Source organism: Notothenia rossii (genome assembly GCF_949606895.1).
Source record: "Notothenia rossii genome assembly, chromosome: 4".
In the NCBI taxonomy this organism is placed as follows: Eukaryota; Metazoa; Chordata; class Actinopteri; order Perciformes; family Nototheniidae; genus Notothenia; species Notothenia rossii.
In genome coordinates, this window is record NC_136902.1 from 16,059,289 (window position 1) to 16,076,154 (window position 16,866).

The 16,866-nt window shown below is 41.4% G+C and overlaps 2 protein-coding genes across 3 annotated transcripts; one reads left to right on the forward strand and one right to left on the reverse strand.

Annotated features, from left to right (window-relative positions):
• Positions 1 to 3,444: 3,444 nt before the first annotated feature.
• Positions 3,445 to 9,609, reverse strand: LOC307036257 (N-glycosylase/DNA lyase-like). The gene is made up of 7 exons (XM_079676393.1): positions 9,245 to 9,609; positions 7,245 to 7,636; positions 6,667 to 6,846; positions 4,429 to 4,607; positions 4,194 to 4,341; positions 4,028 to 4,077; positions 3,445 to 3,943 (listed from the first exon to the last, which is right to left on the reverse strand). The coding sequence occupies exons 1-7, from the start codon at positions 9,352 to 9,354 to the stop codon at positions 3,743 to 3,745; spliced, it is 1,260 nt and encodes a 419-aa protein (XP_079532519.1). The 5' UTR covers positions 9,355 to 9,609; the 3' UTR covers positions 3,445 to 3,742.
• qars1 (glutaminyl-tRNA synthetase 1) lies at positions 9,262 to 16,587 on the forward strand. 2 transcript variants are annotated; one of them, XM_079676390.1, is made up of 23 exons: positions 9,262 to 9,399; positions 10,849 to 10,999; positions 11,188 to 11,297; positions 11,384 to 11,459; positions 11,550 to 11,614; positions 11,733 to 11,786; positions 12,152 to 12,215; positions 12,321 to 12,395; positions 12,514 to 12,599; positions 12,695 to 12,781; positions 12,859 to 12,958; positions 13,048 to 13,126; positions 13,212 to 13,451; positions 13,554 to 13,646; positions 13,743 to 13,880; positions 14,061 to 14,148; positions 14,248 to 14,394; positions 14,522 to 14,623; positions 14,731 to 14,823; positions 15,399 to 15,526; positions 15,614 to 15,680; positions 15,779 to 15,904; positions 16,007 to 16,587. In XM_079676390.1, exons 2-23 carry the CDS (start codon positions 10,888 to 10,890, stop codon positions 16,055 to 16,057), a joined length of 2,181 nt encoding a protein of 726 aa, XP_079532516.1. In that variant the 5' UTR covers positions 9,262 to 9,399; positions 10,849 to 10,887; the 3' UTR covers positions 16,058 to 16,587. The 2 variants fall into 2 exon arrangements, with proteins under 2 accessions (XP_079532516.1, XP_079532515.1); XM_079676389.1 differs by lacking the exon at positions 9,262 to 9,399 and adding an exon at positions 10,314 to 10,515.
• Positions 16,588 to 16,866: the final 279 nt, after the last annotated feature.

The following is a 16,866-nucleotide window of genomic DNA, read 5'->3' on the forward strand; positions in this document are numbered from 1 at the left end:
TCAAGATTTTCATTAAACAGGTACTTCTTTACCTTTCTGTATGGGCCCTAGTCTGCCGGTGTTGTTCAAGCTCCTTTGAAAACTGCAGCTGCTCTCCTGGAATCCGTGAAATCACGTTCGGGGTCGTACCAATTGTTGGTTTGTGTTTGTTGTTCTCGCGTCCAGGAGGAAGTTAAAATAAGAGACAATGGAGTCTCTGAAAAGGTTCAAATTGGTACTTTAATTAAGTAACGTGGTTTCAAAACAAACAGAGCGATAAGGGACAACAGCTGTGGTCTGGAAGATGCGGCGGAGAAAAGAGAGGGATCACGTTCTCTCCCAGCCTGTATCTCTTTCTTGGCTCCTCCTTTCAATGGCGGCTGTGACGTCTGTGTCCGATGTCCCGCGTAACAGAGGGTTTAGACGTTGTGTGTTCATTATATAACTCCACACGCCTTTTCTCCTCATACACTGGCCGTTTCTCAATCTCGAGGATACTGACTTCCAAGCCAATATTTCAAGGATGCTACGTCGCCGAAGTACTATTCCAATCTCCAGCATACTTGGAATTCCACCGAGGCCGCGTCCTTGGTTTGGGGGAAATTTCGAGGCAGCACATGGGTAGACTTCGCGTCCTTAAAATCCCCAAAATGCTTTGCGCACGGACCAATTTCAAAAAACCTTGCGGAGAATGGCTGAACCGACGCAGCACACATTTAAATGTAAGTATGTAGTGGCGTAGAACATGTGTTGGTAAATATGTTACTTTGTTACATTTGTTATCACCAAAAATATGTTCTGTGAAAGTAAAGCAAGTTCATAATTAGATAGACATCGTGAAGTATTTATTTTCGGAGACTGGCACACTTGTTAGCCTGTTCCATTCTTCTTCATTTTCCGAAGCCGTGGCTTGGAAGCATACTTGCTTCGTTTCTGAAGGAAGTGACTTGGAAGTACGCGACTACCAAGCCAGCATCCTTGAGATTGAGAAACGGCCACTCATTCATGACTTTTTATTTAATGCATTTAAACGGCTGTAATCGTTGTCAACGTAAAACCGGATGTGGTCACTGTTGACAACGGCAACACCTTTCAATAGAGCTTTTGAAATTAAACTTAACCGGAAATGTTTTCAGAATAAAACTGTTTTAAGCTTACTGTGTGTTTAAAGGACACCTATCATGCTATATTTAAATGATATATTGTAGGGCCATACCTATATAAGGTATATTTATACGTTTCTGTTTTCAAAATACCAAACAGATCATGCATTTTAGCCATGCCTCATTTCGCTCTATTTGCTGTTCTCCAGTCCTGTTTTTGCAGGGGGCTGATTCTGTGAGCTGCAGCTGACCACGCCCCCCTGCAGGAGAGGGGAGTGTGCTCTGATCAAGTCAGAAGAGGGGGAGAAAAATAGATCTCCGTCCTCCGTGTTTTATTATATTATTCTATAGAGTCGTTATTCATTTGTTTTAAAGCTCAATAAATAACAAAGAAGACCTTTGACCGGCACTTTTCTAATTTTGTCCGGAAGATTTAAACTTTAACGGACATCTTGACCGGCGAACTGAAACTCTGCCGCACGGTCCCCTCGTTCCTTGGAAGAGGCGGAGAGGTGAGTGTTTGTCATCTGCTGGTGGACTAACCGGAGAGAATTACAGTGCTTGCCTCGACGGGGAGGGATTGCATTGAATTACAGCAGCGGGAGCAAACACTTGCCTTGGGGGGGGAGAAAAAGAGCCACAGCGGAGAATAAACAGAAGGGCAACCATGGCAACCATGCGCGGGAAGTCTTCTTCGCTGCTTTTGTGGCAGACTACAGCGCCACTTACAGGCCTGGCATATGTACTAGAGCGTCTCCAGCGCTTTCGAGCGGCAATGGCCGGCCGTGGCCCAACCCCACATTCCCCTGATAGGTGGAGAGTTGGCCCAATAGCCATAGCGCCACCGTCCTGACGTCAGGATAGTGTTCAAATCTGGATCAGTTTTTATCAGATCCGTTGCAGCCCCTTTTTTAGAGGTTTGGGTATGGAGGAGGGTTTTGTTTTCTGCAACTTTGTGAGTTCCCGGAATACCGGGGACACATATTCATGTATAAAAGACGTACAAAATTGCATTTTGCATGATAGGTCCCCTTAAGCTAAATTACGTCATTCAATATTGATTTTAATTTCTTACAACAGCCAACTTATGCCTATAAACATTCAGACACCATGGCACTTCGAGCATCCAGCCAAGTAGCTTTTTTTACGATGTGACGGAAAGGCACAGAAATGCCACGAAGAAACACAATACTCCATTTTGGTGTCCAATGACCTTTTCAGACACGCATACAGATGCCGTGACGTGTTGGTGCGGAGTGTAATAGGAACCGGAGGGCTTGGCAGAAAGAATTCACCCAGGGTCATGGTGAAATGTGTTGTGCTCACATAGATGTACATGTAAAAAAAAAGGGTGGCATTGGCCACTAAGTGATAGTATCTTGCAGAAAAACATCTTCCAATAAATCCTGACACCTAGTGGCCTCATGGAAACATTTAGTAGTCTAAGGCAGGGATTCCCAAACTTTGATATGCCATGGACCCCCATATAGCATTATCCTCTGGCGGGGACCCCCCTGTTGCAATCTTTTTTTTTTTAAATGATGAGTACATTATGATGGAAAATATGAAAAATCAATCATATAGCTCAATACATTTTTTTAATACATATTTGTATTAATAATTAATAATCAGTTATTCTTCTAAAAAATGTTTGTATTTATCTTTTGTTTGTCATTCATTATATTGATTGTGTTTTCTGTTATAAACATTCTTAACACAATATTAAACAGTAATATCAACAGTAAACATATTTTTAAAGCATTTTTAAAGTGATTTCTGTCTTTATAATATTATATAATTTTGAACAGTATATGAACAATTAACATATATTTTTAGCATTTTTGAAAGCTTATGCCTCAATAATATTATTGTATTGTATTAGTAATATTAACAATAAACATATTTATATTCATATATATAAACATCAATATTTGCTACATCTGTGCTCTCATCCAGCTGCAGAGCGAAATATTCACAAGCTCTCACTTGCTCCAAAAGCTGAGCAGATACTCAGTTTCACTCTCAGTAGCGGCAGCTCGATTCTGATTGGCTTGAAGGGCGGTCGCGAGATTTAAAAACAATAAAATAAAATATTAATAAATAAAAAATATTAAAAGATTGGCATCAAAGGAGGACACATAGATTGATAGATATGCAGTTATTAATAACATCTAAAAAAAAAAAAAGATTCCCCTTTCCCTCAAACTTTGTGTGGCACCCCCTGGCGGCCCCCGGGGGGTCGGGGCCCCCACTTTGAAAAACACTGGTCTAAGCCACCATGAGAGTGGTGCCTTCAGTGGGCTTAATTTAAATGCTAATCGGGCCTTTTTCTCTCCAAATACAAACACCAGAAAATAGCAGATATTATTCAGAAATTGTTCTCTTTATTAAAAAATAAAGACACCCACGTGCTGTATTGTAGTAGTGAAAGCATACGAAAGAAGACAAAAAAGGTGACAGAAAAAAAACACATGTAGACCAAAACCCTGAGAAATGTATTACAATAATTCGTTTTGTACCATGTATATAAAATGTCTATCAATTTCATTCTGATCGTTTTTTTTATGAAACTACACAAAATGTGTCATAATTGTGTAGTAATGTGATCTGATGTGAGTCCTGCTGTATGAAGCTTGTTTACCTGATCGCACAGTGTGATTCTAGGCAGAATTCTTTGCCTTCTTGTGATGACCTGCCTTAGCTTTTATGTTCTTCACAGTATCAATTTTTTCCTTCTTAATTTTTGTTTTCTTGCCTGCTACCGTCAGTTCCTCTTCATCATTTTCCTCTTTCTTCGGCCGCTTCATATGTAGCGTTTCTTTCAGATTTTGGAACTTTTTGAGGTCAGCGCAGAACAACACCTAAAACAAATAAAATACTTAGTGGATATATATCAGACGGATGAAAAGATACAAGACAGAAATTCACAGAGAGACAACACTCACCGAATGTGCCCAACCAGCATAAGGACCCCACAGTTTTCTGAAAAAATCCCCTGTGCAAAAATATTACATATAAACAGAGTTTTCAATAAAAAAATAACCATTACTATGATGATAATGAGTGTGGCACTACAAATATTCTAACGAAGTACATGACTATCTACCGTACCAATATCTCTATGAAGTTTATCTGTGATAGTCTTCTGTCCGTTGCCAGATCCATAGTTGTAGTCACGTTTAGCAATCTGCCACACGTGAGTGTCTATGGGCACGGCCTCTGCCTTATCCAGGGACATCAGACAAACACAGTCTGCCACCTGAAGGAGAAACATTGCCTTAATTGTATCGAAATAACAAAAAAATATGAACTAAAAGATTATTTGTATTGCAGTACGCTACTCTACCTTGGTGCCGACACCAGGAAGGGTGCGCAAAGCATCACGGGCCTGCAGATATGGGGCACTGCGCAAACCTTCAAGCCACTGGATCCCATGAGAGTCTAAAATCTGCTTAGCGCTCTGCTGAAGGAACCGAGCCCTGTACCCAAAACCAAGATCCCTGAGCCGTGCCTCTACGCTGGTGTCTGCCAATTACAGAAAACAACACAAGCATTAGACCGATTATCGGCCTGGCCGATTATCGAGGCCGATATTCCGCATTTTACAGATTATCGGTATCGGCCTTTTTTTAATCAAATTGCCGATACAACTTTGGCTTTGATGTGGCCGTTTCTCTTCTCTTCACCACTGTTCACCAGCGCCATATAGACTGATTCTATCTATATGGCGCTGCTGTTCATGAGCAATGTCCCTCCCACAGCGCTATCTGATAGGCTATTACTGAAGTGTCAATCAACACTGAAGATTCTCCGGGCTGAAGCCATCCATAGAGGCGGGACCTTCTCAGATTACAGGCAGGTGCGAAGAACGCAGACACAGGCCGTTTCTCAATCGCGAGGAAACTGGCTTCCAAGCCACTATTTCAAGGATACTACGTCATCGAGTGCTGCCGAAGGACTGTTCCAATCTCCAGCATACTTGGAATTCCACAGAGGCAGCGTCCTTGGTTTGGGGGTAATTTCGAGGCTTCACATGGGTAGACTTCGCGTCCTTCAAATCCCCACAATGCTTTGCGCACAGACCAATTTCCCCAAATCTGTGGTGGAAAAAGTAAGGCGGGGCCTCTTATATGACGCACACCTGCACACTTGCTAGCCTGTTCCACTCTTCGTTTTCCGAATGCCAGGAAGGATTCTTGCCAAGCTTCTGAAGGAAGTGACTCTGAAAACATGTGCAACCAAGCAAGCATCCTCGCGATTGAGAAACGGCCACAGACAGAGGCAAGCAGAGCATTACATTACATTACATTTAGCTGACGCTTTTATCCAAAGCGACTTACAATAAGTGCGTTCGACCAACGAAATACAAACTTGAAGAAAACAGAATCATATAAGTACATCAGGTTTCATAGAGCTAAAACATTTCAAGTGCTACTCAACTGGCTTTAGATAAGCCAGTCCTTTATTAGTATATAAGTGCATTGTTAATAATTATATCGCTCGAAGTGGAGTCGAAAGAGATGAGTTTTCAGTCTGCGCTGGAAGATGTGTAAGCTTTCTGCTGTCCTGATTTCCATGGGGAGCTCATTCCACCATTTTGGAGCAAGGATAGCAAACCCACGTGTTTTTGATGATGGGAACTTGGGTCCCCATCGCAGTGCGGGTGCAGCGAGCTGTTTGGCCGATGCAGAGCGAAGTGCACGTGCTGGGGTGTACAGTTTAACCATGTCCTGGATGTAGGAAGGGCCAGATCCATTCGCAGCATGGTACGCAAGTACCAGTGTCTTGAAGTGGATTCTAGCAGTTACTGGAAGCCAGTGAAGGGAGAGGAGGAGCGGCGTGGTGTGGGAGAATTTAGGAAGGTTGAAGAACAGACGAGCAGCTGCATTCTGGATGAGCTGCAGAGGTTGGATGGCACATGCAGGTAGACTAGCCAGGAGGGAGTTGCAGTAGTCTAGGCGTGAGATGACGAGAGCCTGGACCAGAACCTGCGCCGCTTTCTGGGTCAGCTGGGGACGTATCCTCCTGATGTTGTAAAGAGTGTATCTGCAGCAGCGGGTTGTTGCAGCGATGTTTGCAGAGCCTTACATGTGTTTCGAAGGCAAATCAGTTGAAAGCCGAAGTTCAATAAAAATCCCAATCCCCTATGCTGAAGTTGCAAAAAAACCACGGTCTTATGACAATGTAAGTATTCAGCTAAATGGAATATAGAGGCATTAGTAGGAAGAAATAAACACAAACAATATAGTAACACATTTGGCATAACGTCTAATTTATATACCACCCAGTAATCAACCATAGTACATCTTATTCATCTTCATGCATGCAACAGAGGCTGTTTGGTAGTGAAAAACATGTTAAATGTGGGGGTTGCATTGATGCTGTTTGTGAGGACATGTTTGTCTATTCTGCAACATGACTGAAGTTGAAAATATTGTGGCAATGCAAGAATAAAAATCAAACCTCCTCTTTGGATGTTCTACCATTGAACCAAAAATAATATAACAAAATTGAAGGGACAAATTATCTGAATATCATATCACACAGGGGCATAGGACTGTAGGGAAATATAATAATAGAGTACCTGCGAGCGCAGACAGGGAAGGAAAGTTGTGGTAAGAGGTTTGATCCAGTTGGCACAGCGGTGCGCCCAGAGACTGACACAGCCTCTCCACCATGCCCTGGATACGAGTGATGTGGTTGTTGGAGGTGCAAATGAAGGAAAACAGGCATTCTGTTGGGTCCTGACGCAGCATCCTTATACCTGGGGAGAGAAAAACAATAGGTGTTAAGATAATTTATTTTTTCTTACTCAAAACACAACCACTGATAAAGAAAATAATATTTATCTCTATATTTTTAGGTGAACTTGGCTTGAAATACGGGTACTGATTTTAATATTATTTACATTTGTGTTAGAATTATCAAGTGTTTTTATTTCCATATTACTTTCCATTCATTATTGCAATCTAACCCAGTTTTTTTGTTTGTTCTATATCTTTTTTACTTTGTGTAGTACATGCTGTGCTGCATCTCTTGAATTAAGAATGCTTTACAAAACTGTATTATTACATTACTTCCTTTGCTAAACAAATACTGTCTCTGTAAAGGCCTTCTGTGTAATAAGTGTATAATGCATGCACGGATTGCAAGCACTCTGACCTGTGAAGGTGTCTGCAATGTGCTTAAAGTGGTGGTCTGCTGCTCCCCATTCCTTGTAAAGGTCCCCCAGCTTCACATTCAGCTGGAAATAATCCCTCAGCATCTCTTCCTCCTCCTTGGTGTCCTGATGCACTGGAGTCACAGCCACTGGATGCACTGAAGTCACAGCCACTGGCTCCTCTTCCTCCTTCTTCACAGCTTCTTTGAATCTGTTGTCTGACTTGTTTTCCAGCTGAAGAGAAACACCAGCTCCCTTCTTCCTGCCACTTGTCTCCCCTTGCCTGTCTAGGCTTTGGTAAATGTGGTACCAAAGAGTGTCATCTGTCTGAGTCAGAGTCCAAACCCTTCCTCCTATCACTCCTGTCCAGTGGCCTTCTGCAGTTTCTCTCCACCTGTGGATAGAAATGAGTTAAAGAGCATCTTGCAGGTTGTTTTTTGTTTCTACATTTATGCTTAAACTTGCTTGAAAATTACAATTAAAAAAGTGAATATAGGATTTGATATGTTTTACGAGACATAAGGGCAGGAATTCAGAGGGAAAGGAGCAATTTTGAGCTCTGCTCTTAAAAACGGCTTTTTTTTAAGGTCAGACGTCAAACGCGTCATATTACATCACAAAGGGTAAACATCTCCGCTCTCTGACCGCGGGTATAGTTAGTAGTTGCGTTGAGATGAGCGGTTGTGTTTTAGTGAGCTGGTATTTTTCGGTAGTTTTACATTGTATTTCACCATTTGTAATCATGGTGCAGTATTGTGTTTGTGCAGGTTGCACAAATACCAGCCTCTCAGGACATCGAGTCCACAGCTTCCCTCATGGGAAAAGGACCGGAGCCAGCGTTCGTTCCTGGGTGCCTTGTGCATCCACCTCCCTGCAGCACATACTCTCCACAGCTTTATCAGGAAACCGTATTACATTTCTCTCCCCCCCCCTTCGTTGCTCTCTCTCTCTCTCTCCCCTCCGGTACACGGCACCGTAAGACATAGTGTGGAGTTGCATTAGGTAACACTGTGGTGGCTGTACTGCTCCAGCTGTCTCCTTTGTGTTTGTTTGTTTCCCCCTGTCTGTGTTGTTTGTGTGTGCGTGGTGGCTGTCACTCCTGGCTCCCGGCTCAACCTCCACTCACCTGCTGCCATCAGCTGTGCACCCTCCCCGACTACACACCTGCTTTCCATCAAGCCATTTACAACGGCATATCAACGGAGGCTCCACAACCTTTCTCCGCCAGATCGTCAAGTATCAGCCGTATCTCGCGTCTCCCCTCCGGTACACAGCACCGTAGTGTGGAGTTGCATTAGGTAACACGAGATACGGCTGATGCTTGCACATTAGTTTCTGTTATGGATCAGTATCAACAGTCCTGCCAGTAACGTTACTATATTATCAATGCTACTTTAGTTATAGCCTGATATATGATAGCTAACTTCACAATGTTGTGATGTGGCGTTAGCTACATAATGTTAGCTAACGATAGCAGCCCAGTTTTCCACTGGTTCTCCTCACACCGCAGCTCAATTTCTCTCCGATGGCCGTTATTTCTTCTAATCCTTGGATGCTCCTGGTCTCTTGGACGCCCAGCAGGCTCATAATTATAAGGTTGTGGTCCGTCATATGCATTTGAATATTCATGTTCAACTTCTTCTGTTTCTTCTGTGTCGAAACTAGCATTGGGATCCATGTTTATTAATACGTTACACCGGCTGCTCTCCCCCTTGTTTCCCCCGTGTTACGTCACACGCGGGAGGTCACGTGCCGAGGCTTTTTTATGCGGAAGGGAAAATTGCTAACAAAAACGACGCCAGATGTCACTTCAGTGTATATTTTTTTGAAAATCTAGTGTATTCATCATTTTCCTACACATTTATTCAAAGGTGTCTTTAACCTGGAAGTTGCTCTTTAATACAAAGATACACACGAGGATTTCAACTGTATTAGGTCTGTCCAGCAAGTCTCATGTTAATCATGATGCTGACAGACTACATCTGAGGTAGACAAAACTTACCGGAAAGATTGTCCGCATGCAAGAGTAAGATCCAGACGCAGCTCTGACTTTGCACAGGCCAGAGATCTCCACAACTTCGTCCCCGATGACAGCACTGTATGTTTAGCCATACCTGTTGTTGTGATGCTAACAGTTAGCGTGATGACTGTTCAGAGGTAAACACAACTGAACACAAACCTACCATAATGTCCGAGCATTACAAAACCAGTTAACTGTTATTCAGTATATGTGCCTGCTCGAAAGTAAGACTACACCTTAGTGTAAACTAATTGTAAGCGGAGCTACAACTTCATTCATGACTTCATTGCGCGGTTAATGTTTGGTGTTTACAAAAATCAGGATAAACTTTCGCGGAGTTGTCTCTGCGAGCGTCGATCCTGTTGGACAACAAAAACCTTACACCGCGTTACAAAGGCCAAGATGCTCATATTTCAGTGCAGTTTTTGCGTTTACGTGCTTGTATTCTCTAAAACAAGAGCTTATCTGACATAAATAAGAGGATTGGGTACTTGTGGGTTATCTGTCGCCACTTTTGTTTTGTTTTGTTAGACTATCTAAATACGCACTTGTTTTGTTTTGAAAGACTCTCCAAATAACCATAACCCTAACACCTAGGATTAATGTTTGTTCTTTTGAGAAATGAAAAAGTTCGTGTGGAGGAGTCTGAAGGAACATGAATGGGAAACGGGTCTGACAACTGTGAATTAATTAATTTCAGTGATAGTATCTGTGCTCAATTTTAAGATGAATTTCTTTAACTTAATTGTATATGAAAATTGTCTAAAATTCTGTTAAAATTCCTGCTTATGTCCGAAAACATAACTTTCCAAGAATAAAAGGAGTGGGACTGAACTGACTGAAATGACCAACTGATGCAACATTTCACAGATCTCGTTAGCCTCTCCTACACTGCTGTCAACACAACTGCTGATTGGCTCTCTCGTTCATAGTGGGCGGCAAAATCAATTGAGCTCATTCCCAATTGGTCAAGGCTATCCGTGCTGCGGTTTCCTATTGGCTAATATTTGTGTTCGTCATTTTTACTTTGAGGTGTACAGGAAGTTTCCCCCTCCCTGGCTCTGTCTCTCCGAGAAGGAAAGTCTTGTGTTGCTGCAGCGTGTCAGATCGGTTCTGATCCAACCGGTTAATAAGGTGGAAAAATGGCGGATACTTTAGCACTTTTCACTTCAATAGGTCTCAGCGAGCAGAAAGCGAAAGAAACCCTAAAAAATGAAGCGCTGAGTTCCGCTCTGAAGGAGGCAATTATTCAGGTATGACTGTAATAGGGGAACTGGATTTCCTGGAGAGACAGCTGTGAAATGACACTTGCATTTATTTTTAAGCTAACTCGTAGTATCTACCCTTTTTATCATATGTCGTTTGAAGCTGCTCTATTTAATGGTTTAGAGTTACCTACCATTGTGCACGTGTCTCATAACTTTTGAGTAGTAGTAGTAGGTCATTTTTCTTTCATTTTCACATTCTTCAGGTTGTAGGCAGACACTCCTCCCAGGGTCAAGATAACACAGGCCATCTACTGGTCATTCCCACTTTTTGAAGGATTAAACTAATCATTCTGATCTTTTTCTTTTTGTTTACAATAGGCCCATCGTGTCCGTGGGGCATCAGGAGTTGACAAAGCCATGGGTACACTGCTGTACAGTATGGCATCTCGCCTTAAAGACCCTAAACGCGTGGGATTTCTTTCAGACTGTATAGTTCAGAGCAAAATCTGCACAGAGCTGCAGCTAGCAGGTACATTCTGTAAAGTTGACGCAAGCTGACTGGTCAACAAAATGTAAACATGCAACATTAATCACCTCAAAAGGATTGTCATTTTTTCAGACTGATCCCTAAAACAAAATAATAATTGTAGAAGTTAATTGCTTTGGATTTATTAACCACTGTGCCTTCCTGCTTCATACATTTTTCTTTTTTTACAGCTGCACTGGAATTTGTTAAGAGTCACCCTCAGGACCCCATCAACCAGAAGGAGTTTGAAGACATATGTGGAGTAGGCGTGTTCATAACACCTGAGCAGATTGAAGAAGCAGTAAGTCCATGAGCTCCAATACCCCAAAGTCTTTTTACTTGCTTTTCTGAGGGTGGTGTGTTCACTGACAGTGTGATCTTGTGCAGGTTGAGTCTGTGATCAAGAAGCACAAGGAAAAGCTGTTAGTGGAGAGGTTCCACTTCAACATGGGACTGCTAATGGGTATGATGTCATATTTGCGTAGTTATGTTTGGACAACATTAAAGCTTTACAAACGGATAGAATATCTCACCAAGCATTTTTGTGTTGCAGGAGAGGCACGTTCTGCCCTAAAATGGGCTGATGGAAAGGTCATCAAAAATGAAGTTGACTTGCAGGTGTGTTTTAAAAAGAAAATATTGTTAGAGGTAGTTTTTTATTGTGATTCTTGATTTGCTTCTGAGGTTTGGTGATTCTCACTGTATACTGGAACTTAATACGACTTTTGTCCTGAAGGTCCTACACCTCTTAGGACCCAAGACTGAGGCTGACCTGGAGAAGAAAGCTAAGGTAACACACATAAGAACATTTCTGTGACAACAGTTCAGCATTAATGGAAATGTTCTTACTTATTTTCTTTCTGCATCGAACTCAGTCAGATACATAACCTACATGTTGAATCACTGCTAAATTAACACAGCACTTCCCTTTTGTGCGGACTAAACAAACTTGATACAACAGAGATTATATTTGCTTTATTTGCCCTAGTATTATGATTTTAATACCTTTTGGGTGGAGCCAGTCTAGTTGTTTCTTCTTGTTCCCAGTCTTTATGAAAGCAAATCATTTTATATTCCAGAATGTCTTATTATACTATTAGTCACTGCTTGTACTCTTTGGATTTAATCTTAGGTTAATATCTAACTGTTTTGCAGCCTCAGAAGGCTAAAGTCACAGAGAATGATGTAAAGGCGAAGAAGGAGGAAGGGGCGGTGAATGGTAGGTGGCTAGTAATGTAGATTGCTGTTTGAAGTGACATTTACAGTATTCTTTGTTTGTGTTTGGCAGTTTGTTTGTTTTTAACTGTGCTTGTTGTTTTTTTAGCTGAGGTGAAGACTGGGGAGGTGAAGTCACTTATGGAGCAGCTCCGAGGAGAGTCACTGAAGTTCCATAAAACAGGTGAGAAGAAACCACCTGAACAATCAGAAGCAGAAGCATCTCTGCTACACTCCGTGAAGAGCACATTTAGGGATTTACTTACCCAGTATGTTGATCACCCCTGCTTTTCATCATACAGGAGAGAACTATAAAAGTGAGGGCTATGTGGTCACACCAAAAACAATGGACTTGCTTAAAGCGCACATGGAAATCACTGGTGGACAGGTACAAACTTTACATGTCTTGCTGTGGAGATCAACACCCATACTTTAAAATGGTGTATATTGATTTTTCTCCTTTCCTTTTATAAATTCCTTTAGATACGTACTCGTTTCCCTCCTGAGCCAAATGGTATCCTTCACATTGGGCATGCCAAAGCCATCAATTTTAATTTCGGTTATGCAAAGGTACGTCTTTATTTCCTATTGTAACCACCACGTAATATTGTGAAGCAGTTTCGTTTAAAATAAGTATTTTTCATTAGGCAAACAATGGAATTTGTTTCTTGAGATATGATGACACAAATCCAGAAAAGGAGGAGGAAAAATACTTCACTGCTATCAGAGACATGGTGGAGTGGCTTGGTGAGTTGGATGCAACGTTTTGTGATTTAAAGTTTCTATTACACTCTACATTCCTAAAAGTTTCTTATTAATATTATTGTATGGCACAGGATATGAACCTCATGCGGTCACACATGCATCCGACAACTTTCAGGAACTCTACGACCTCGCTGTGGATCTCATTCGCAGGTGATTGTATAGACTTTGTGTATATGTTGTTAAATGTGCACTAGCTGGTTAATGATGTTGTATTTGTTTATTTGTCTTCATTCAGAGGTCATGCCTACATTTGCCACCAGAAAGGGGAGGAACTAAAGGGCCATAACGCTCCTGCATCACCCTGGAGAGATCGACCCACAGAGGAGTCGCTGGTGTTGTTTGAGAGGATGAAGAAGGGGCTGTTTGCTGAGGGAGAGGCTACGCTCAGGATGAAGATCGTCATGGAGGACGGGAAGATGGATCCCGTGGCATACCGAATCAAATACAAGGCGCATCATCGCACAGGAGACAAGTGGTACGAGAACGGTTGTACTTTTACATTGAGATTTTATTTAAATATGTGTTTTCTCACAACAGGCTTTGTTTTTATTTACATGTTCCTTGTGTTTTTCTGCAGGTGCATCTACCCAACTTACGATTACACCCACTGTCTATGTGACTCTATTGAAAATATCACACACTCACTCTGTACCAAAGAGTTCCAGGCCAGGTATACATTAATGCTCTGTCGTAGCTAAACTATGAAAGCATCTTTTTTGGAACATAAATGCATTGTTATGTTTACGGTCCTTTTTGTTTGTGATAGGCGTTCATCATATTTCTGGCTGTGTAACGCTTTGGATGTGTACTGCCCTGTCCAGTGGGAATATGGACGCCTAAACCTCACATACACTGTTGTGTCGAAGAGGAAAATCATCAAACTGGTAGAGACTGGCGTTGTCAGGTAACATTTATATTTCTTAATTACTTTTAAGAATAATCTGCCTTGTAATAAATGGGATGCAGAAACAGAAACACAGAAACATCAGATTTCTTTATGGGGAATTAGATGCCTTTTATCTTTTTTTTTCACGTTACAAATAATCGGTTTGGTAACTGTAGAAGACATTTCTTCTAATTACAGTAACTGGGACGACCCTAGACTCTTCACTCTGACTGCGCTCAGGAGAAGAGGTTTCCCACCAGAGGCGATTAACAACTTCTGTGCCCGGGTATGCAGAATGGACTGAAGGATCATTTGTTGGGTGGAGGAACTAGTAATGAAATGCATGAGAACGGTGCGGTAATGATATGTTACATCTGTTCTGCAGGTTGGAGTCACAGTTGCTCAGACTACGACAGAGCCCCACCTTCTGGAGTCGTGCGTGAGGGACGTACTGAACGAACAGGCACCCAGAGTCATGGCTGTGCTGGAGCCACTCAAAGTCACCATTACTAACCTCGCTAAGAACGCAAAGGTTTATAAATGAATTACTAATACAGACAGTGCACGCTAAACAGCACCCTAAGGACTTGTTATATTATGTCCTTTGCATATTTACTATCTTTGGTGCTGAATATTCCTGCGGTTGTCTTCTGTCTCAGTCAGACGTGCGAGTGCCAGACTTTCCTGCCAACGAGGCCAGGGGCAGCCACACGGTGCCTTTTACACGCACGATCTACATTGAACAGAGTGACTTCAGAGAGGTCAGAGAGAAAACCCCAAATGATCCCTACAGTTTAGTTTGCAGACTTTCTTTGTGCAACTTTTGAATTGCGGACAGAAGTTGATGATGGACTCCTCCTTTTTGCAGGTGATGGAGAAGGGCTACAAGCGTCTGACCCCAGACCAGCCTGTAGGTCTGAGGCATGCTGGGTATGTCATCTCTGTCCAGAAAATCATCAAGGTAAGATTCTAGATATGCTGAGGTTTGGTCCAATTTGTTTATTCTGGTTGAAATATAGCTCATAGTAGGGTATGAACAAAGAAGTTGAAAATACTTTACTTTAACTGTTGTGTTTTGAAAGTTAGAAATATGCTTGATTTGAATATAGTTATGCAAAGTACTTGATAATTAATGTAAACCGAATATTTTTAAACAATGAACGGGTCAATAAAAGTTGGTTTTGTGCAGTCCAACTTGATCTGGGCATTTTACATTCTTAGCAGTGTTTGCTTCAATTCAAGTTTATCTAGCCCAATATCACAAATCATATATATTGTCTCAGAGGGCTTCACAAATCAACAAACACAATTGACAATGTAAAAGCAATGTGAAACAATGTAAAAACAACAAACATATCTTACAAGATAAATGTGAAAATACCAATGAAAAAGGTACATGACACAAATACAGTTAGAGTACAATAATTAAAATTCTATAAAACGAAGGGTCCATGAGGATGTTTACTCTGTTGATGTCTTTACTTCCTGGTCCACATCCTCATAACATCTCAAGCTGACTTCACCTTTATTTCCCAGGATGCTCAGGGTAAAGTGGTTGAACTGGAGGTGAACTGCTGCAGTTCTGACACTGCAGAGAAACCAAAGGCCTTCATCCACTGGGTCAGCCAGCCATTAGTGTGTGAAGTGCGCCTCTACGAAAGACTGTAAGTCACAAAAACAGCTTACTGCCAATCGCAACCAATATTCCATTTTCAAAACTCGCTAAACCAAACTTCTTGTTGTCTTTGTAGATTCCTGCACAAATATCCAGAGGATCCGTCTGAAGTGCCCAATGGCTTCCTGACTGATATCAACCCTGTGAGTGCACTCCTTTGACATAATGCCTGTTTAAATCAACAGATGTTTTAATGAGTATAGAAGTGATGTTTAAGGTTTTTCCTCCTCTTGTCCTTTAGCTTTCCCTGCATACTATCAGCAGTGCCTTAGTAGATACTTCAGTGAAGGGAGCAAAGGTTTTGGACAAATTCCAGTTTGAGAGAGTTGGCTACTTCTCCCTGGACCCCGACAGCACAGCAGATAAGGTACAGCAAGAACAAAAAGACTACAGCTGTATGTAGCTCTATTCAATAATGTATTTAGACATTTAGAAACATATTGGCAATGTTGTCTCTTTCTCCCTGCAGCTCGTCTTCAACAGAACAGTCACCCTCAAAGAAGACCCTGGGAAAATCTGATTGACTGAGAACAAGCCACACTTCCTGCTTCTCATGAGCCCACTGATACATGTCCACATTGTTTGCATCCTTTAATGTGTAACAACAGCAAGGGGACAGCTTAGGCTGAGATTGACTCAAATCAGATATTGTATGCCGATATCCCTAAACTGAAGTTTTTTTTTTTTTTCTAAAAACAAAAATTATGTTTCTTGATTGTCAGCTGTGAAAACAACTTTCTGCAGTGTCACTCAGTCAATGTCAGAATCCATTTGAACTCTTTCTACAATAGCTGCAATAATATGTTTTCTTACAGTGTTTGTTCTTTGATGAATGTATGCATCTTTGACCATTGTTCAAAAAAGACCTGATGTTCTTTAGGTTAATATTGCCTCTAAGCTGGTGTTACACAGAAGAGATGCTCACAATAGCGTACATGACTTCCTTGCAAAGATGGTATAACACTGCCAAACCATCATGTTTTTTTTAAAGACTCAGGGGGTAACATGTGTCCTTTTGACAGGAGAAAATAATAAATAATACCAAAATTACCTGCAATGTCTCTGATCTTCTGAAGTTTCCAAAAATTATTTTCACATCAGTAATAATTTAGATATTAAATCTAAAGGTAGAACACAGCTAAAGGTAATGTGTGTGCACTGTCACTGAGGATTTCAGTAAGAAAAGTCTGAGAAACAGTAAAATAAATTAAAGTAATCTTTATTGCCAAGTCGATTTGAACATATAATAACAAATGTTGCTGCATTGGTGCCATATCATCAGACAATTAAATAAAAATATAGCAAGTATTGCAACAAAATCAAGAAACA